Source organism: Sinohyriopsis cumingii, chromosome 10, assembly GCF_028554795.1.
Source record: "Sinohyriopsis cumingii isolate HCF-2022 chromosome 10, ASM2855479v2, whole genome shotgun sequence".
NCBI lineage: Eukaryota > Metazoa > Mollusca > Bivalvia > Unionida > Unionidae > Sinohyriopsis > Sinohyriopsis cumingii.
This window is the reverse complement of record NC_142970.1, coordinates 57,474,391-57,497,196: the sequence shown is the minus strand read 5'-3', so window position 1 is coordinate 57,497,196 and position 22,806 is coordinate 57,474,391. Positions and strand designations below refer to the sequence as shown.

The window sequence follows — 22,806 nt, the reverse complement described above, 5'->3', positions numbered from 1 at the left end:
ACAACAAAAAAACAAACAGCTGAAGAACCAATGCCCGTAATAACAGAAATATCGTCCACTGTGAATGGAACACTTTTATGAATTGCCCCACGAACAGTAGCCACAACTCGCTCACCAATCTCCAACAGTCGTGCAGAACTTTGGTAACATTTCACGGATTAGCGCATATATTCAAAACGATAAAACTACCTCAAAATTGAAGGACATGCAAGAGAATTACATCGATAATAGGTAAATAGATACTATTTTACTAGTCAAATAGGTTGATAGGTAAATACATAATAGTATTACTAGTCAAGTAGGTTGATAGATAAATAGATACTATTTTACTAGTCAAATAGGTTGATAGGTAAATACATAATATTATTACTAGTCAAGTAGGTTGATAGATAAATGGATACTATTTTTACTAATCAAATAGGCTCAAAGGTAAATATTTACTATGGTACCCGTCAAATATGTCGATAGGTAAATACCTACTATTTTACTAGTCAAATAGGTTGATTGGTAAATATATACTATCTTACTGGTCAAATATGTTGATAGACAAATACTTGCTATTTTACTGGTCAAATAGGCTGATAGGTCAACATATATTATGGTACTTGTCAAATAGGTTGATAGGTAAATACCTAATAATTTAGTATTCAAATAGGTTGATAGGTAAATGCATATTTTTTACTAGTCAAATAGGTTGATACGTAATACTTAATATTTTACTAGCAAAGTAGGTTGATAATCACATAACAAAATTTATACTGGCATTTATTAAAAAAAGTGCAGAGGAAATGACTTTCAGGTTTATTGGTGTGTCTCAGACACTATCAAACTGAAAAATGTTTTAGTATTGCCCACGTGTCCTATGCAAGTTCCTTGAGTAGTTGCAGTGTTTGGCACATTTCGAACCTTTGAAATCTTATCTCATGAAACGAAATAGCACGGTGGTCATGTGACAGTACAAAAATATATCATTTGTACAGGCGTGGGAGAAGTAAATTTCCCCCATCAGAATTTGAACGAGGCACCGCTTTATCGAGTCAAAAAAGCACCGCTTTATCGAGTTCCCGGTTAACAAATATCTGATCACGATTGTGGGGTTTCTATTCTCCCACACCAGAACATTATGAATTATTTCTCTCATTTCGAACCAGGAAAATAATGGCGGCAAAATATGGCCGAAGGTGTGTGTGCACGTGACCAGGGAAATACGTAGCATTTCCTTGCAGTTTGTATGTCATCAGAACGAGCATAAACATAGCCATAAATCATTGTATAAGCCATGCTTTGGGGGGGGAGGGGGGCAAAACCTTTGATTAAATACCGTTTATAAATTAGCATTGTTTTTTTGATATTAATGAAATAGAAAAATTGCACAAGTGTACTTTATCCTAAGTATAATGAGGTTATTCACTAAGCGTACTGATATGGTTAGACCTATTCCACATGGCTTTCTCAAACAGTGCTGCATTCACTGGAATGGTAGAACTGTTAAATCTTATGAAAAACCGAACCTTGTATTCAACTAATCTTGAAATATTCTGCGTGCGATAAACGTACAATACACCAGTGCAGATTGAAAGATTGTATTGAACAGTATGAAAAATTTGCTAAAATCCGCTGGGAGAGACAAACTGATGCAGATGCATTTGTGAAATTACTACCAGTAATTTCATCAATCTGGTGAAATTGGATTTAGTCATTCCATTTCGATGAACGCTGTAACGAAACTATCTAAAAATTGATTTTTGCAATCAAGTTACTAAAGATTCGCAGCCTATTTTTTTAAAATTAATTCTTGTAAGCACTTGCTAAAGTGATGCTTGAATATGTAACAAAATTTACATAATATTCAAAATACGCTCATCATCATTATATTAATATATTTTTGTGTGATTTGGATGTGATTTGGATTTTTAACGTAGCTTTAACAATTTTCCAGTCATATCGCTACGATGTCTGCAATGTGGCAGTTTATAGTTATGTCTAGCACTGGGGCATCATGCCGCAGACATGTAGCATGATGTCCCACCCAGTCACATTATCCTGACACCGGGCCGACCAGTCCTAACACTAACCTCTTAATGCTGAGCGCCAAGCGAAGCAGTTGTTAGTACCATTTTTGTAAGTCTTTGGTATGACTCGGCCGGGGATCGAACCCATGACCTCCCGCATCCGAGGCGGACGCTCTAACCACTAGGCCACCGGAGCGGTTAATATATTTTTTTTTTTTAATGAACATGACGTTATCTCTAAGGTTTGAGAAATGCACATCTAAATGTTACACGTTAGTTTGTATTATTATCATTACTTTTGCTTTTACTTTCTAATAAACGAAATTTAGGCCTCGGTGTTTTATTCATGGTTGTCTGTAATCTAATCAATACTATTGATGATGATGATGATGATGATGATGACGACGACGACGATGATTTTTATTATTATTATTATTATTATTATTATTATTATTATTATTATTATTATTATTATTTACCACCTGTTTGTATGTTGTACTAATTTATTTTATTCCAAAATCACAACATTCAGTACCGGGTACTATTTAAAAATACCAAGTACTATATCAAACTGGCATTGCTGAGATTTTGTCATAGTAGAACAAAAATGTACCTTGTCTCATTATTGTTTCCAACGATTCTTCGTTGAAGTTTGCAGTGTTGGCAGAGGATTTCACCTCGAACCTTAATTGAAGTTTGTAGTGTGGGCAAAGGATTTCATCTCTCGTTTTAATTGAAGTTTACAGTGCTGGCAAAAGATTTCATCTCGGACTTTAATTAATGTTTGCGGTTCTGGCAAAATATTTCATTGTCGATTTTAATTGATGTTTGCAGTATCCCGGACTTTAATTGATGCTTGCAGTGTAGCAAAGGATTTCATTTCGAAGTGTAATGTTCTTCCTTTTCATTGTCTTAACAATATTGCTTGATGAGTTATACTTTCTTTTAAACAATTACGTCATCCACCAACAATTAAGGTCGGTTAAATGGTCGCCAAAGAACAAAGTGAAACGTGTTGCAGTTTAAATAATTGCCAAAGTACAGTCCCTAATACATGTGTACAATCTGAGCTCTTCTGAGTTACAAAGGGTTTTCCATTCTGTTTGTTGTTTGTTTTTATTTGTTTTCTTTTGGTTGAGAAATGGAAACATGTTAATGCAAATCCAGATGGTAGTGTAAATACAGATGTAAATGCAGATATAAATACAGAGGACTCTACAAAAGAAAGATGACTTTGTTGCACCTTTAGTTATTGACTTCCGCTTAGTTCTCACAAAGGAATGGCTACATGTGATTTACACATTTGTAATATTTTGTTTTCATGTTAAATTCTGTAAAATTTGTGAAAAAGAGGAATTGTCGCTGAATACGCCATCAAGTTTTTTTTTTCTCATGCACTAGCCTGGCTATTAGTTTATTTGATCTGGACTCCTGCATCCAAAAAGGAAATATTCTCCACCCATGGTCTGTATTTATGAACTGGTCAAACTATCCCATAATCACCACGTTATTTACCTCCCCGATGGTGAGCAGATTTCAAAACTCGTTTTGTTAATACAAGCCGGTCTTAAATCTGATACTGCAATCCGGGTAAGAACATGTCATTTAGGGAGAAAAGTTTTTCTAATGGTTATAATGACATTGATAAATTGGTTTGAGAACTTTGCAGGTTACAATTTAACACAGCTTTGGCAATCTTATCTATTTGAGTTTGACATGACGGGGCATTGTTATTTACATACAAAATAAAACTTTTCAATTTTATGTGAATGTCCTCAAATGAAATGTGTGTTTGTTCCCGACAATGTTCATGATTAGTTTGATTGCATAGTTATCCTTCCTTATATTAGGACAGTCTATCTAAATCAGTAACAAGACAACCGATTGTTGTAAAGCCATCCAAAATATTACCATATACATGGGTTTATTTTGATATATTGTTTAATCTATACAATTTCTCCATTCTTATGTTGACGTCGTTTTCGTGAGACTATTTGAACGCAAATGCAATTAACATTAGGAGTTTAAATAATATATCAGCAAGTAAATGTTAATAAGGGTTCGCTAAGCTTAGATTCCTAGCACTTGACTATGGGCTGGTTAGCGTTTGAAAGGAATAATTTTGAGTTACTACTTATGATATGTATGTATGAAAATGAACAGTAATTGTTTTCATTTCCCAAGGGGTCTCCAAATACAGAATTCTGGGAGCGGCCAGGCGCTGAAGGGAATCAAATTGTTTTGTCTATGCAATTTTAAGAACGTTTTAAATAAATTATTGGCATGCGCACAAGGACAGACATTGAGCGGAGTGATATGTTTTAAATAATTTATAGCCTCTGTGTACACTCACAAGACTTGTATTTTACCAGCAGCAAAATATATATTCACGAGCCTTAGATGACAAGAAAATTAAATGTAGCAAAATAGAAAACGAAATGTCATCGGCAGGGGATGACACAAATTTCATTAGTTAAGAGAGAATATTGGGAAATAACTAATGTATCACTAAGGCATGATGGGATGTGTTTTATCTGTGACATACGGATACGTTTGTTGACCCAGCCAAATCAGGCATCCTCATGCAGGAATACGGGATAAATAAATATATATATATACATACTTTTAACTGGCCTGAGGTTAGACCTGTATTTGTTCAAGACTGATTGCTGTCCAAATATCATACATATGTTGGACACAGAACTCTCATATGCTTTACAGCGGGAATAATACTTCGCCATCTGTTTGGCGAAAATAGAACATTTACGGTTTGAGATTTTATGCGATGGTGGTTTCATTTGACACTGAAAACGAGACACATTTCAGCAATACGTCACCGATGTAAAAATGAACGGAACAACGTTTCATTGAATTCGTCAGGAACAGGTGCTCAATGTTCTGCCTTTGACTTAAAAGATGTCTGGACTTACCAGCCTTAGTGTCCATCATGGTCAAAGTCGATCTCTTACTAATCTACCGAAAGTCACGATCACTGGAATCGAAGGTGTGTCAACACTGGAGTTAGGCGAGGAATTGAAAAGTCGATCGACACCATGTTCACCAGTTCCTTGCAAAAGACGAGCATTTTCAACATGTTTTGGAGGAGTTCGCTATACAATAGGTAAGCTTGAAACCTTTCTTCTATGCACTGTTATGTATTGAACGTATCACTATAATTTGGCTCATATATATTCAGTGTTCAGACGAATAATTGGTTCTTAAAGAATGTAATAGTCGGTTATGGACATACTTTGAGAATTTCTTATAAAACAAAATCTTTTATAGTTTGAAGAGTTACCATTCTCTTATTTGTAAGGGGGTGTGTGAACATTTTTGGTACTTGGTAGTACTAGCGTTGTATCCAATCTTGTTATATTATTTGTAACTGGGGACATAACACATATTTTGTTATTGGCAGCGATGTATTATATGTTACTATATTATATGAACTCTATTGGTTCTTTATTTATTTTGTGGTTTTCAACTAGTAGAGAAGTAGAACATATAATGTATGTCTTCCATTGCATTATGATTGTATAAATAAAGTTTTTTTTTCTTTAAAAACTATAAGTAAAACAAATGAACGTCTAAGTCAACATCATGTGCTATGTGGAATAACCTGAACTGTGGTAATGTGACTTTAGTGGAATAAAGTGTGCGTATTTGTGAGAAACTAGCATTATGGCCAGTGATATAAAATATAAACCTCTGTACCAGCTATTGGCGTTTTCAGGCAGTCTGATAGAAAACTCTACCACCTGTTGGCGTTTTCAGGCAGTCTGATTTAAACCTCTCTACCACCTATTGGCGTTTTCAGGCAGTCTGATTTTAACCTCTCTTCCACCTATTGGCGTTTTCAGGTGTTTTGATTTAAACCTCTCTACCACCTATTGGCGTTTTCAGGCAGTCTGATTTTAACCTCTCTTCCACCTCTTGGCATTTTCAGGCAGTCTAATTTAAACCTCTCTACCACCTATTGGCGTTTTCAGGTGTTTTGATTTAAATTTCTCTACCACCTATTGGCGTTTTCAGACAGTCTGATTTAAACCTCTCTACCACTATTGGCGTTTTCAGGCAGTCTGAGAGAGATAGCTATATCACCTACATACAAGAGGTTTCATGCAATCGTATAGACATATGTAGCACCTACAAGAGGTTTCATGCAATCGTATAGACATCTATATCACCTACAATAGTTTCATGCAATCGTATAGACATCTATATCACCTACAAGAGTTTCATGCAATCGTATAGACATCTATATCACCTACAATAGTTTCATGCAATCGTATAGACATCTATATCACCTACACGAGTTTCATGCAATCGTATAGACATCTATATCACCTACAAGAGTTTCATGCAATCGTATAGACATCTATATCACCTACAAGAGTTTTTATGCAATCGTATAGACATCTATATCACCTACAAGAGGTTTCATGCATTCTTATAGACATCTGTATCACCTACAAGAGGTTTCATGCATTCTTATAGACATATGTAGCACCTACAAGAGGTTTCACGCAATCGTATCGACATCTATATCGCCTACAATAATTTTTGCAGACCATCGTATGGACATGTGTTTCATCTACAAGATTTTTTGCAGGCCATCTTATGGACATATGTATCAGCTACTATAATTTTCAGGCAATCGTATAGACATGTATATCAAATACCAGTGTTTTCAGGCAAGCTGATATGTGCATATGTATTACCTTCAGGCGTTTGCTGATTTGGTATCACCATATTGTAAAACCATGGCAGTAATCTTTAACATCACAGGCATGACCTACACCCACCCGATGTTCGAGAAAAAACTTTTTCTTTTAATTTCTTTTTTCGAAACAAGTGTACTTATTTGGAACAGTTTTTCAAAGTATGAAAATTCCTATAGCATGGAAAAAAGTCATAGTAGTTTCGTCAACGTCTAAGAAAATCCTTCACCTCCATCAGTCATAACGTAAAGCTTGCTGACCATTTTGAGTTTCACATCGCAAAGTTTGAAGAGAGCAACCGATAAAATCCTTCGATGTGCGAAACGATAAAGTCCATCATCAGCGCTGCCAATTGTTTTGTATCATCACCGCCAGTAAGTTCTATCAAGAAACAATTTTCATGGACGGTTCAAATAAACGATACTGACACAGAGCAAATCTATCGTAAACACATGAGAACATGTACATTGTGAATACAGAAATAGGACAGCGTATCCGGGTCCCTTGTGGAGCGCCTCTTCACCAACAAAGTATGTACTTACGCTATAAAAGGTATATTCAATATTGAATTATAAAACTAAAGCTTTTTTCCTAAAAAAAAATAAAAACTGTAAACCTGCTTTGTTCCGAATTGGCAAAAAGAAACATTTTTAGGTGGCAGTGAAATACCTTCGACATCATGCATGTGGCTTAGAAGTATACGTACATAATATCAAACGGGTTCATTCTTTCTACTCCGAATAATACAAGTCTTGTAAATATTGCAGAGATACATTTGAAACACAATTATGAAACCCTCACATCCCCACATTATATATATATATATATATATATATATATATATATATATATATATATATATATATATATATATATATATATATATATATATATATATATATATGTATATATATATATATATAGTTATAGTTATAGTTATCACCGTGACTCTATCTTGACTACTAGATCGTGTTCATTTATCAGCGTCAGCATATCCAGATCATCACGTGACGATAATCTAGAAAACAGATCTCATTAAGCTGATACAGGTATTTTTGTTATCTAACTTTCAATTTTCATAGAACTTAATAAATTCCGTATAGTTAACCGAAAAAGGAAACTGCGTAATATTTCAGTCATTTTAATATGAATCTCAGGTCAGATTCTGAACCGAATTACATTTTGATCAGCTGATAAGCTCATGAATATCTGTATACGAACGAAGAGCGTGAAACAGGTCATTCATTTTCATTTCGTTGTCAATAATACGAATTCTTCGACTCATGGGGCATGCGATCCATATATGTGATTTACAAGTATTGAGTAATTGTCACATTTCAATACGTGAATGACTCTACGAGGCTGAAGCGTCTCTGGCTTGACATCGTGGGAGGAGAATGACATTGGAATGCCATCATTATTTTGAGTTGTTTACCGTGGGATTGGACTAATTGCTGAAACTTGATTATGGATATTCCTAGCAGAGAACAGAGTTTATAGCGACGCAATATTTTAGTAACGTTAAATTTCCAAGCAACGTATATGAACAGTTTATCTCTCTGAATATTTTATGGATTAATATACGTATCCGATAGTTTCGTCTATATATTTAATAGGCTAATATACGTATCTAATAAGCCTTGTCCACATATTTAACGGGTTAATATACAAAGTATATTGAATGGGTCAATATACATATCCAATACAACCTAGTCCATATTTGTAATGCCTTAATATAGGTATACAATACAACCTAGTCCATATTTGTAATGCGTTAATATAGGTATACAATACAACCTAGCCCATATTTGTAATTCGTTAATATAGGTATCCAATACAACCTCGTCTGCTGCGAAAGCGGCAAATATTATACATTGCAAATATTTATTCTACTATTCTGCTTTAGACACTAAACGCGATACATTTTTATGCAGATATATTAAGTGTTTTCATGGGGTTTTACGTTATAGCCGCCAGAAACCATTTGCACAGAGTCCACATATTGGAGATGTTATCAGGTTTTTCATGGGATTTTACGTTAATGCAGCTAGACACCATTTACATCGAGTCCACATATTTTAAAATTGACGATTTGTTTTAAAATAACATTATAACTTAGATTCGAACGAGTCATTGCGATGAAGATACGACAATTTACGGATGCCTTAATTTGGAACGAGTCTTTGCGATGGAGATCGGACCATTCATGGATGACTTAATTTGGTACGAGTCGTGGCGATGCAGACTTGACTATGCATGGATGACTTGATTTGGATTGAATCGTTGCGATGAAGACTTGACAATTCATGGATGGAATGGTTTGGAACGAGTAGTGGCGATATAAACTTGACAATTCACGAATGACTTAATTTCGTACGAATCATGTCGATGGAGCCATCTCAGTTCATTTCATATGGCTCTTGCGTGTAAAGCGAAATTCGAAATGCTACACATTTAATGTCATAATGTGTTCAGTGTTTGTCATGGCAATACGATGATATTACCTGAATCTGAAAATATGTTTACTAAACCAATGCAAGACTTTTAATCTCCCTTGCCGTAGATGAATCGCCTCTGCTTAGACGAATAAATGTCTTATCTGATGTTTTTTACATTAATTATGCATAGATGTAACTAATAAACGTAAAGATTTTGGTCGGATTTGAAAGGGTGCTTTACTCTGTTCTTGGGACTTTTTAAGTACTATACACGATTGCGTACCTTGCCAATGATTTATTTTTCAACAACATTCAATATAAATATCCACATAATCACATCAATAATAATTACGACTATATGGTCTTGCAATAAGTAATAGGAAGAGTTCGAAATAATTTCCAAATAAACTTAGAATTTCGAACACAATTCCAAATGATTAAGGCTCTAAATAAACTTTAGTGATATTCAGAAAAAAATCCATCGCTGGATGTGTTGATGTGCCTGTGTTTGCCTGTGTAGTAGTGATTTGCCAACTTTCTTTTGTTGAATCACAATAATACAATCCAAGAATATATCCTTATTTGAAGTTCACTGTGACTCCAAGTCTATATTTCCAAGAATGTCATTTCTGAGCACATTTTAAGTCCAAAGAATAATTACTTGAATTAAATAATTTAAATAAATAAAAATCTAGCCCAATGAAATACTGGACACAACAATAATACAACTGATTCTACACAGATTTCAAAGCATGAATAAATAATTTTCCAGTAATACGATTATATAGTCCTCTACCTGACCTCAGGTCACAATTAGTATTTTCTAAACAAAAACATTAAAAAAATATTACCTACTGGAAAATTTCATTCTGGAACATTTCAAATGTTTGCAAGATATAATCTTAATTATAATAAAAAGGTTTCTTAATAAAATTATCATAAAGAACATAGTAGTAAGCACAATGTCCTTGACTCAGGGAAAGATAATAATCCTAATATTAAACCCATACTCGTAGAGAAAATATTAGCTATGTATTACATGTTTACAGAATTATAAAAAATCAATGATTGATGTCAGGTAGAAAATGAACTTGATTTGGACACGGTCAGCTACAAAATTACAAATATACGTAACCCAGAGCTTATAATGAAATAAAAGAATGAAAAAAAAATTTAAATCACTAAAACAGAACAATGCAAATTAAATATACATAGCATTTGATAACAACAACGTCAAGATGATAACAAAGTATCCAGCAAACGTATCTATTGGCGGTTGGTTTTTGCTAAGTAATTGCTACCACTGTGTGGGCATTAGTTTTCTCTAAAAGTGTTCGATTTAATTTGTACTGTTGTGTTTAATTTCGTTTAAATTATCATTTTATTTGAAATCTGATATCCTTCTCTGGTTTGATGATATATAAAGCATTAACGTAAGCAAGAAATCAAAATATGGCGCTCATTAAGCGCATGGTGTGGGAGAATATGATTCATTGTCAGAGAAATCTAAAATGATCTACCGTGTTATCAGTTGCGTCTTAGAAAGAGAGCTGCTACACAGAAACTGTCTAGAAAGACACCTGCTACATGGAAACTGTATAGAAAGACACCTGCTACATGGAAACTGTATAGGAAAATCTGACATGTATAAGCTATGTGGCATGTGTAAGCTGTGTGACGTATGTAAGTTGTGTCATATGTGTAAACTGTGTGATGTGTGTCAACTGTATTACGTGTGTAAGCTGTGTGACGTGTGTACGCTGCGTGATTCTCTAAGGCAACATTGTATGCTTAAGATCGTTTCTGACGTGATGCATGTCTCCAAGGCGACACGATAACTGTTTGAATCTGGCGCATATCTTTACTGCGACAATATATATATATATATATATATATATATATATATATATATATATATATATATATATATATATATATATATATATATATATATATATATATATATATATATATATATACATATATATATATATATATATATATATATATATATATATATATATATATATATATATATATACATACATACATATATATATATATATATATATATATATATATATATATATATATATATACATATATATATATATATATATATATATATATATATATATATATATATATATATATATATATATATATATATATATATATATATATATATATAATGTACAAAATGTAAGCATGGTGTGCCATTAGATCTAACTAGTGTTATATCTTCAACTCCAGTAATGATATCAAAAGTAACTGTTTTGTTTTCAACATGATATTTGTATTGTCACAGTAGGATACAATAGGATTGGGAACAAGTTCTACCAACTTAAATTATCCCTCTCCCTACAGTGTAGTGCAACATATTCAACATGACAACATAATAATGAAAAATGAGAGAGAGAGAGAGAAAGAGAGAGAGAGAGAGAGAGAGAGAGAGAGAGAGAGAGAGAGAGAGAGAATGACAGTGATCACGAATTGAGTAAGTTATTGAAATCATCCAGTAGTGGTTCTATATTTGCATGTATCATGTACGATTCTATATTTTTCATTTGCATCGCCCCCACATGGAGTTAGTAAGAGTCAAATCATAAAAATGAATGCAATATTCCTGATAAATGGCAATGCAACATTTGCATTTTATTGCTTAAAAAACATGTTTTGGGACGTATTTGAAATGTTGATGTTCATGGCTGTACCGCAGAACATCAAACGATTGATGAAAAACCCGATGGAGATTCTGTACTACTTTATGGAGTTATCCATTAATATTAGTGATTGTATCGTGTGGAAACTGTTCTCCATGGAGGTATTCTCTGACAAGGCAGGATATATTAAACTCATATATAGGAGTCTGATTGATCACTGACATTGTGAATAGAAGGAGACAGAGAAAATAGTAAAAATGTGAAGAAGATAAGAAAACAATACATGAGATAAAGCTAGTTTAAAGTTTATATCATGACTACATGTCTCAAAATCTTTACCCTGCTTAGACTGTTTCAGTCTGTTAATCTCCTGGTCCGTCTCAGCCAACGTCTGATTCCAGATTTTTTAGGTGATGTTGCATGCATGCCATGGAAGCTGATGAAGCTGCATCACCCACGACCACTGTTATCGCTGGTTTCAGGGCCTCCACGATAGATGAAAAAATAGAACTCAAGAAGTTTGTGGTGTTCAATGAACTGTACTATTTAACAGTCATCCCTGCATAGTAGTTCATGTTTGGTGGTGAAAGAGATTCGCAAGCCCAGTTTATACCTCCTATAGAAAAATACCTGTACATAAAATACCTTTCCAAAACGTATCGAAAGAAAATTTCGTTTTAACGTCAGCCCGTTCTGCTTTTGTCGTTTGATCATTATATGAGTCTGTGTGTTGTATGGCACCGGGATACACCAGGTACAGCACACTACAAACAAAATTATATATAAGTTTTAAAATAAAGTTATTTACAGCTTTGATAATCAGACAACTCTTTAATATATATGTCACTTGCATAACCAAAATAACTTACATTCTAGTAGGGGTGAAACGATACACACTGACTACCATACCAATTTTCTTATCTGTTCCATAATGATATATTAGGGTTGTTAGTCCATCTATGCCATAGTCAGTTTGTGCAGACAGAGGTATTCAAATAAATATCTTTACTTCTTAATTTCATTTTTATTTCATCTTTATGTATCCAGTTTATTTTAAAGCTAATATGGATATATGGTTTTGAAGCATATAATTCACAGGGCTAAATTGATTGATTAAAAAAATGCATTCTACTTTTCAATTGTTTGTATTTTATTAGGCTGAGGATTCTGCCCCTTTCTAAATTTAATTTCGAAATACCGCTGAAAAGGAGACTGAGATTCATGCCCTCTATTATAATCTATCCAACATGTACATCTGACTCGTATTTAATACCATTTTCGGGATCACTCACTGGTTTCCATATTAACAATATCACAGCTTCAATGATCCAAATTTCCTTCACAGCGTTAAAAAAAGTAGTGTCATCATCACCATCGCCAGCCAGTATTTGGCGAACGAAAACGTAATGAACCACGCCTGGAATCAGACATTTTGGGTTTTCTAGGTGGCCCGTATTTTATACACGTATTTGTAAAACTTCATTCATGGAGGGTTCACATAACACTTGTTCCAGGGCACAATGTGCCAATCAAATTTATTTCATCAACCATTTTTGTCATGCTCGAAGACCTTAGATGGGTAAACAGTTGCCTACCCGAAAAACCGATGTCGCGACAAGAATGGTTAAATTAAAATGGTATACTTCGTCGAGTACATTTTCACATGCTGGACTTTAAACTAATTTGCGGGAGTTCTCACTCATCACCGTTCTCCACACCATTGACAGCATCCCTGATTAAGTACTTCATATGTCAATGACTTTAGAGCAAAGTTTCTCTCTTGATTTGCTAGCACTTCCTGTCTGCCTCGCATGGAATAAGCTACACTGATTGCTGATTAATAGTTATTATTTAACCTCGACAGGAACAAGTAACGACCAATATAACTGAACGTAACATATTTCACCTTATAACACACCGGTAGTGTAGCTTTCAAATCGACCAAAGTCGACACGATCAGATTCAAAGTAAAAACTGCGCACAAAATTGGTTATTAAATGATGAATAAAGTATTTGATAATATTCTGCTGACTAAGGTATTTGGTTTCCGATTGTTGTCTGGCTAAAGACCTTGGTATCCATGTGTTTGCTGACCAGGAGGCCTTGAGTCTACAAGTGTTTGAGGACTTGAGGACCTGGGTTCCATGTGTTTTTCTGACCAGAGGTCCTGAGTCTACAAGTGTTTGCGGACTAGAAGACCTGGATTTGCATGTGTTTTCTGACATGGGGGACTGGATCAACAAGTGTTTGTTGAGTAGGGGAACTGGGTCACTATATGGTTGTTGACCAGGGGACCTTGAGTCTACAAGTGTTTGCGGACTTGAGGACATGGGTTCCATGTGTTTGCTAACCAGGGGACCTGAGACTCAAAGTCTTTGCTTTCTAGTGGACGTGGGTTTTCAGGCATTTCTTGACCACCAATCTGTATTTCGCCTCCAGACAGACGTAGCTTACCTGAAATTCCTGGTCAACGTTGACATATTTCAAACAAGACCACGTTCAAATTGCTACATAATGGTAGTTACTTGACCACTAGACAGCGTGGATCACTGATGGCTTGGCACCTAATTTGTTTCAACATGTAACATGTATCAGTTCAGATCGATATCACTTCATTATATTTCAACCAATATTCTTGAATCATTCATTTCGATCAAAGCTTTTACCCGATAAAGTGTTAAATTTTTCAAGTGAAATACACACAGAAAGTTTTTTTATCGAAATTGATACCCTCAAGAACTGGATCATCTTGATCTGGATATTCGTTAATTAAATGCGATAACATATTCACACGATTTATTCTCAATCAACGCATGAAGTATTCGGTTTTTAAATTGTGCGCCTGAGTTCGTTTTTGAATTATACGGTAAAGAATGATATTCTCGGCCTGTGTTCGTGTATGAATTATATTTCATTATAGTTCAACCAATATTCTTGAATCATTCATTTCGATCAAAAACTTTATACGGTAAAGAATGTTATTTTCGGCCTGCGTTCGTTTATGATTTATACGGTAAATAATGATATTCTCGGCTTGTGTTCGTTTATGATTTATACGGTAAATAATGATATTCTCGGCCTGCGTTCGTTTATGATTTATACGGTAAAGAATGATATTCTCGGCCTGTGTTCGTTTATGATTTATACGGTAAATAGTGATATTCTCGGCCTGTGTTCGTTCATGATTTATACGGTAAAGAATGATATTCTCGACATTTTGTTACCGAAATACTTTTATCTTTCCTCGAGGAACAAATTATTTTCTTAAGAACCGGAAAAGATAAGATGGAATGCCAATAAACATGTCCCACTGAACATTACTTAGTCAGCCATAGACGATAAGAAATTTGAAGAATTCAATTGGATCTTATTTATGTTATTTGTTATTTGAATTTGGCAAGAACGAATTTGCAAACAGTTCGGTAATTTAACTTTTCATTTGAACAGCACAAATAATTCCTCTCTTGATCTCGCTTTCGTAACAAATAAAAATCGTGACAGTGGATATGTTGGAATAACTAGTGTATCTTAACAGTATATTAGAAAGACGGGAACAAGGTATTGGATCAATAAACTAGCTTGCTTATTGCCTTCGTCTATTGTCGTGCAGGGTATCACTGGAACGCCTGTATAAGACATGCGCATTGTCTATCTCTATGGTCATTCAAGACATTACCTCTCTAAATAAGGATGATATCGCATTTGAACACTGGTATATGACATACACATTGTCTCTCTAATTATGGAGGGTATCGCATTTGAACACTGGTATATGACATACACATTGTCTCTCTAATTATGGAGAGTATCGCATTGGGACACTGGTATATGACATACACATTGTCTCTCTAATTATGGAGGGTATCGCATTGGGACACTGGTATATGACATACACATTGTCTCTCTAATTATGGAGGGTATCGCATTTGAACACTGGTATATGACATACACATTGTCTCTCTAATTATGGAGGGTATCGCATTGGGACACTGGTATATGACATGCACATCGCTTCTCTAATTATGGAGGGTATCGCATTGGGACACTGGTATATGACATACACATTGTCTCTCTAATTATGGAGGGTATCGCATTGGGACACTGGTATATGACATGCACATCGCTTCTCTAATTATGGAGGGTATCGCATTGGGACACTGGTATATGACATGCACATCGCTTCTCTAATTATGGAGGGTATCGCATTGGGACACTGGTATATGACATACACATTGTCTCTCTAATTATGGAGGGTATCGCATTGGGACACTGGTATATGACATACACATTGTCTCTCTAATTATGGAGGGTATCGCATTGGGACACTGGTATATGACATGAACATCGCTTCTCTAATTATGGAGGGTGTCGCATTTGAACACTGGTATATGACATACACATTGTCTCTCTAATTATGGAGGGTATCGCATTGGGACACTGGTATAGGACATGCACATCGCTTCTCTAATTATGGAGGGTATCGCATTGGGACACTGGTATAGGACATACACATCGCTTCTCTGATTATGGAGGGTCTTGCATTGGGACACTGGTATAGGGCATGCACATCGCTTCTCTAATTATGGAGGATATTGCATTGGAACACAGTATAGGACATGTACATTGTCTCTCTAATTATGGAGAGTATTACATTGGAACACTAGTATAGGACATGTATATTGTCTCTCTAATTATGGAGGGTAATACATTGGAACACTGGTATAGGACATGTACATTGTCTCTCTAATTATGGAGGGCATTGCATTGGAACACTGGTATAGGACATGTACATTGTCTCTCTAATTATGGAGGGTATTGCATTGGAACACTAGAATAGGACATGTACATTGTCTCTCTAATTATGGAGGGTATTGCATTGGAACACTAGTATAGGACATGTACATTGTCTCTCTAATTATGGAGGGTATTGCATTGGAACACTGGTATAGGATATGCACATCGCTTCTCTAATTATGGAGGCTATCGGATTGGAACACTGGTATATGACATGTACATTGTCTCTCTAATTGTGGACTGTATCGCATTGGAACACTCGAATGAAACATATACGTTTACTCTCTAATTATGGAGGGTATCGCATTGGAACACTGGTATAGGACATGCATTTCGCTTCTCTAATTATGGAGGGTGTCGCATTTGAACACTGGTATACGACATGTACATTTACTCTCTAATTATAGAGGATGTCGCATTGGAACACTGATATATGACATGTAAATCGCTTCTCTAATTATGGAGGGTGTCGCATTTGAACACTGGTATATGACATACACATTGTCTCTATAATTATGGAGGGTATGGCATTGGAACGCTGGAATGAGACATGTACATTTACTCTCTAATTATGTCGGGTGTCGTATTAAAACACTGGTATATTACATACACATTGTCTCTCTCAAGGATCATGGAGGGTATCGTGATTGGAACACTAGTATAAGAAATGCACACTGTGTGTCTATGATTATGTAAGGTGTCGAGGTTGGATCATTAGTAAAGGATATAGACATTGTATGTCTTTATGATTATGCAGTGTATCGAGGTTGGATCACTAGTACAAGATATACACATACATACACATTTTCTGTCTTTATGATTATGTGGGGTATCGAGGTTGGATGGATCATTAGTACAAGACATACACATTGTCCGTCTCTATAATTATATCAGGTGTCGAGGTAGAATAGCTTGTACAAGACATACACATTTCCGTCTCTATGATTATATCGGGTGTCGAAGTTGAATCGCTTGTACAAGACATGCACATTGTCCGTCTCTATGATTTGTCGAGGTTAGGTCACTAGTACGAGACATACACATTGTCCGTCTCTATGATTATGTGGGTATCGAGATTGGGTCATTAGTACCAGACATACACATTTCCGTCTTTGATTATACAAGGTATCTAGGTTGGGTCATTAGTACAAGACATACACATTTTCCGTCTCTATGATTATACAGGGTGTCGAGGTTGAATCTCTAGTACAAGACATACACAGTGTCCATCTCTATCATTATACAGGTTGTCGAGGTTGAATCGCTAGTACAAGACATACCGATTTCCGTCTATGATTATACAGGGTGTCGAGGTTAGGTCATTAGTACAAGACATACACATTGTCAGTCTCTATGATTATACATGGTGTCGAGGTTGAATCTCTAGTACAAGACATACACATTGTCCGTTTCTATGATTATGTGGGGTATCGAGGTTGGGTCATTAGTACAAGACATACACATTTCCGTCTATGATTATACAGGGTGTCGAGGTTGGGTCATTAGTACAAGACATACACATTGTCCGTCTATATGATTATACAGGTTGTCGAGGTTGAATCGCTAGTACAAGACATACCCATTTCCGTCTATGATTATACAGGGTGTCGAGGTTAGGTCATTAGTACAAGACATACACATTGTCAGTCTCTATGATTATACACGGTGTCGAGGTTGAATCTCTAGTACAAGACATACACATTGTCCGTCTCTGTCATTATGTGAGGTATCGAGGTTGGGTCATTAGTACAATACATACACATTTCCGTCTATGATTATACAGGGTGTCGAGGTTGGGTCATTAGTACAAGACATACACATTGTCCGTCTATATGATTATACAGGGTGTCGAGATTGAATTGCTAGTACAAGACATACACATTGTCCATCTCTATAATTATACAGGTTGTCGAGGTTGACTCGCTAGTACAAGACATACAAATATCCGTCTTTATGATTGTACAGGGTGTCGAGGTTGCGTCACTAGTACGAAACATACACATTGTCTGTCTCTATGATTATACAGGGTGTCGAAGTTGAATCGCTAGTACAAGACATACAAATTTCCGTCTTTATGATTATACAGGGTGTCGAGGTTGAATCGCTAGTGCAAGACATACAACTATCCGTCTTTATGATTGTACAGGGTGTCGAGGTTGGGTCACTAGTACAAGACATACACATTGTCCGTCTCTATGATTATACAGGGTGTCGAAGTTGAATCGCTAGTACAAGACATACACATTTCCGCCTTTATGATTACACAGAGTGTCGAGGTTGGGTCACTAGTACGAGAGATACACATTTCCGTCTTTATGATTATACAGGGTGTCGAGGTTGGATCATTAGTACGAGACATACACATTTTCCGTCTCTATGATTATACAGGGTGTCGAAGTTGATATCACGAATACAAGACACACACATTGTTTCTCTATGGCTATGGAGGGAGAATATCACGATTAGGGCACCAGTGCAATAAGTGAACACTGTCTGGATTTATGCTTGTGTAGGGTAACATTATTTTAAACACGTGTACAAGACACTTATCAAGGTATAGTTGCATATTTCGAAACTAACCCTAAACTGCTAACTGATTAGTCGGTAAATTAGTGAATAAACAAATACATTCTAAACCAAGATATCAAAGACAATATGTCAGGTGTTCTTTCTTCTTGCGATAATACGAGGTTATGATGGTATGCATTGAGTATGATACGCCTTTAAACCGTCTATTGTGTTTGTCGGAAAATGAGAATAAAGCAAGTGACACGCTATTAATACAAACTAGTGTGTTGGCATTATCTTGAAAATAGTGCGTTTCCATTGCAGGAAAATCAATGTTGGGACCGTTTTCATTACCAATAAATACGTTTAACAACACGCCTGTCTAGTTATGTCGGGATATTATTGTCTTATAATGATGGCGGTGTTTTAGGTCGCATAGACAATTCTATCAATTTTCGTTTAAGACGGTTGTGCACAGAAATTATATTATGCAAATCTACTATAACGAAGGATCAAATGTTGAACCCCGCTGAATATAGTTGAATATGATTGTTGACACGCTTATGTTCCTAAATCTATATGCAAGTCTAATATAATGACGGACCAAATGAGAAACCCGCTGAATATATTTGAATACGTCTGTTGACGTCTGCTGAGCGAGAATACTGGGATAAAGAAAGCAATGCGAGCCCCCTTTGACAAGAAAATAACAAATTTAATTAGAACAAATGAATAACGGCAATTCTACTTCAAGTTTGATTACGTCAGTATAACTTAAAGGGTGTGTCAAATTTGGATTTATTTCATCATCATAACGATAGGTGAAAAGAGCGCAATATCCACGATTGATCTGCATCACCTTCCTCTCTTTTTGACCGTATCAACGTCTCCTGGTTCATCCTTCCTAAGCTCTTTGCTATGCCCCTTCATGGACTTCCTGTTCCTTTTATTCTGACCTCGTCTTTCTTTTCCTCGGACTTCTGTCTTCAGACTGTCCCGTCTCTCTCTCTCTCTCTCTCTCTCTCTCTCTCTCTCCCAGAAAGCTGTTCCTTAAAGAACAAAATTACCCCCATAATGCTGTGTACCCCACTCTCTAGAGCTACATAAAATTTACTTACGTTACTCAGTGCATGTTGGTTCCACACACTGCGTAAATTCTGACTTAGAACGGTAGGACATTGACCTGCCTTCCAGCGGCAGGTCTTAAATTACCACTTGAGCGTATATCGAATACGACCGTACTCTGTTACATGCTACTACATGTTCGATTACTATTGCGTGAAATTCACATATTGAAACTCTCGACAATCCTTAACCTACAAGATTATTCAAACATTACAAAATCAGATATAATTAGGTAAGTATCGTTAACTTACGATAATCTTTATCGTCCTAACAAACAAAATAAGTTATGTCATATACCCATATGAAATCCTACATATATGAACATTTGGCTCGCATGCAATAAATTCTACCGATGAACTAATAACTTTGTAGTTAAAAGGCAAATTGCATAACAATTCTACCATCAACACTTTTCGTGAAATTGAATAAAATAAATTGCATAATAACTCTAGCATCAACACTTTCCATGATATTGAATAAAATAAGTTGCATACAACTCTGGCATTAACACATTTGCATGAAATTGAATAAACGATGCATAATATGGAAACCTAGTCATAGCAAACATATTCTCATAAACAAACAATCAAATAATAGAATATTACGTGAAACTAAAATCGCGTACCTTATTGCTGTTCTCTTTCAGAACTTGTGCGTCCTAGCACTAAAACATGTCTTTTTTCTTACAAGACAGCCACCTGGTCCCTTTTTGTTTTTTTTTGTTTTTTTGTTTTTTTTTTGTTTAACGAGGAAAGCACTATTTTCTTTAGGCTTTCGACGAAGATAACTACGTTTCCTCTTCCATGAAATTTTCAGATTAAAGAATTTCGACTAAGGTCGTCACTTTAAAGGCTGATTGCTCTAAAGTGTACGCCTTAATTTATTCTGTCCAATAGTAAGCTGCGGTCCCTAATTTTTTCCCAAAGAAATAATTCCTTTTATCAGGTTTAGACAGCTCAGAATCTGTGAACGACCGTGCGTAACAATTTTCCTTTGAAAAAAATTATAAGTAGACATAGGTTCCTACCAAGCGGTTAGGGTTGGTAGCTCAAATGTTTACTTTCTAAGGACCGTGTTAAGATATTCCGGTCAATTTCACTGAGTTGGAATTGTGCCCCTTTGAAGTTTATACTGACATGGGGTGGGGGTGGGATATGAACAAAGAAAGGTCGAAGTGATCCTTCACAAAGACTTTTCTGGCTGAAATGCGATACAATTTTAATCCTCAATACATTCAACTTTAAAGTTCACTGCAATAAAAAATTCGACACTTCACAAAATCTAATATAATGAAGAACTAAATGGAAAACCAGCTGAATATTTTTGAATACGTCTGTTGACACTCATACGTACCTAAATCAACATGCCAAGTCGTACAGTCTGTCATAGTGTCGTTATAACTCTTCATCGGATCGTGATCAACAACAATTTTTCTTTTGGTTTAAGTTTATAATATGCTCATCCGTTTCACGGACAAATTAAAAGTTCTCTGACGTAGATTGTGGGTTAAGGATAAAATATTTTATAAGATCTATGGACGAATAATTTTTGTCTTGACTATGAATAGAAATACATAGATATCGCGTTTCCGGCGATGAATGCGACGGTTGCATAGGCACAATCGATAATGTTAATAGACTGTGGGGGCCCCGAGTGGCCGAGTGGTCTAAAGCTCTCTCCGTTACCGATCACTGCCATATCACTTCTGTCTGCGCCGGTTCGAGTCTCGGATTCAACCAATATGGGTATGTGAGAAAGCTTGACAGTAGTTTCTCGAGGGTCGGTGGTTCTTTCCGGTGATTTCCCGGGTTCTTCCTCCACCATTAATACTGGCCGCCACGTATAGCCTATCGTGTGCTGAAAAATGGCGTTAAACCCAACAACAACAACAACATAATAGACTGTGTTAAAGTATTCATATATGTCTTGTACACCCAAGACGCTTGCATATTCTGCCTCATCTACATTAACATAAAGATACGTATTCACAACGCCTCTCTTACGCACATACGCAGGACACCGCTTTATACACAGCGCTTGGTTTAGCTAAAAATTCTACCTTTACGCTTGGTCTTGGCAAATGCAAAAAAAAAAATATAAAAAATAAAAAATAAACATAAAAATCACATATGAGACTAAAATTTCCGGTATTCTGAAATTGTGTTTCTCGACTTTAAAAAAAGTGAGAAAAACATGTCCGGTATTCGGAAAATGTATTTCTCGACTTTAAACAAAAAAGTGAGAATATCGTGTTCGGTGTTTAGACAACTTGTGTCACGATTTTAGCACAACTTTGAAGATATATATCTGGTTTACACAAAATTTGTTTCTCGTCTTAATTTGAAATGAACAGTACGATTCATGGAATACTAGCATTATGTCCTCTTTGTTCTTTCCAATAAGCGGAATTTATATATTGTCTGTTTGTTTACCCTACCAAGTGAGTGGCCATGATCGCGCCCGCTTAATATACAAGTGAAATGGAATACTGTCCTCTCATTGGTTAAAAGAAAATGACGTCCTGCATTTATTTATAACTTAATTT

At 35.5% G+C, this 22,806-nt stretch overlaps 1 protein-coding gene across 4 annotated transcripts in view; it reads left to right on the top strand.

The window, feature by feature from the left end:
- Window positions 1-22,806, top strand: part of LOC149790198 (dual specificity calcium/calmodulin-dependent 3',5'-cyclic nucleotide phosphodiesterase 1A-like) — a 558,379-nt gene that overhangs the window by 10,022 nt on the left and 525,551 nt on the right. For all 4 annotated transcript variants that reach the window (XM_089972190.1, XM_089972192.1, XM_089972191.1 and 1 more), the window contains exon 2: window positions 4,197-5,133. In XM_089972190.1, coding sequence (XP_089828316.1) covers window positions 4,929-5,133 — 205 coding nt within the window. In that variant the 5' untranslated portion in view covers window positions 4,197-4,928. The remainder of the gene's footprint in view (window positions 1-4,196; window positions 5,134-22,806) is intronic.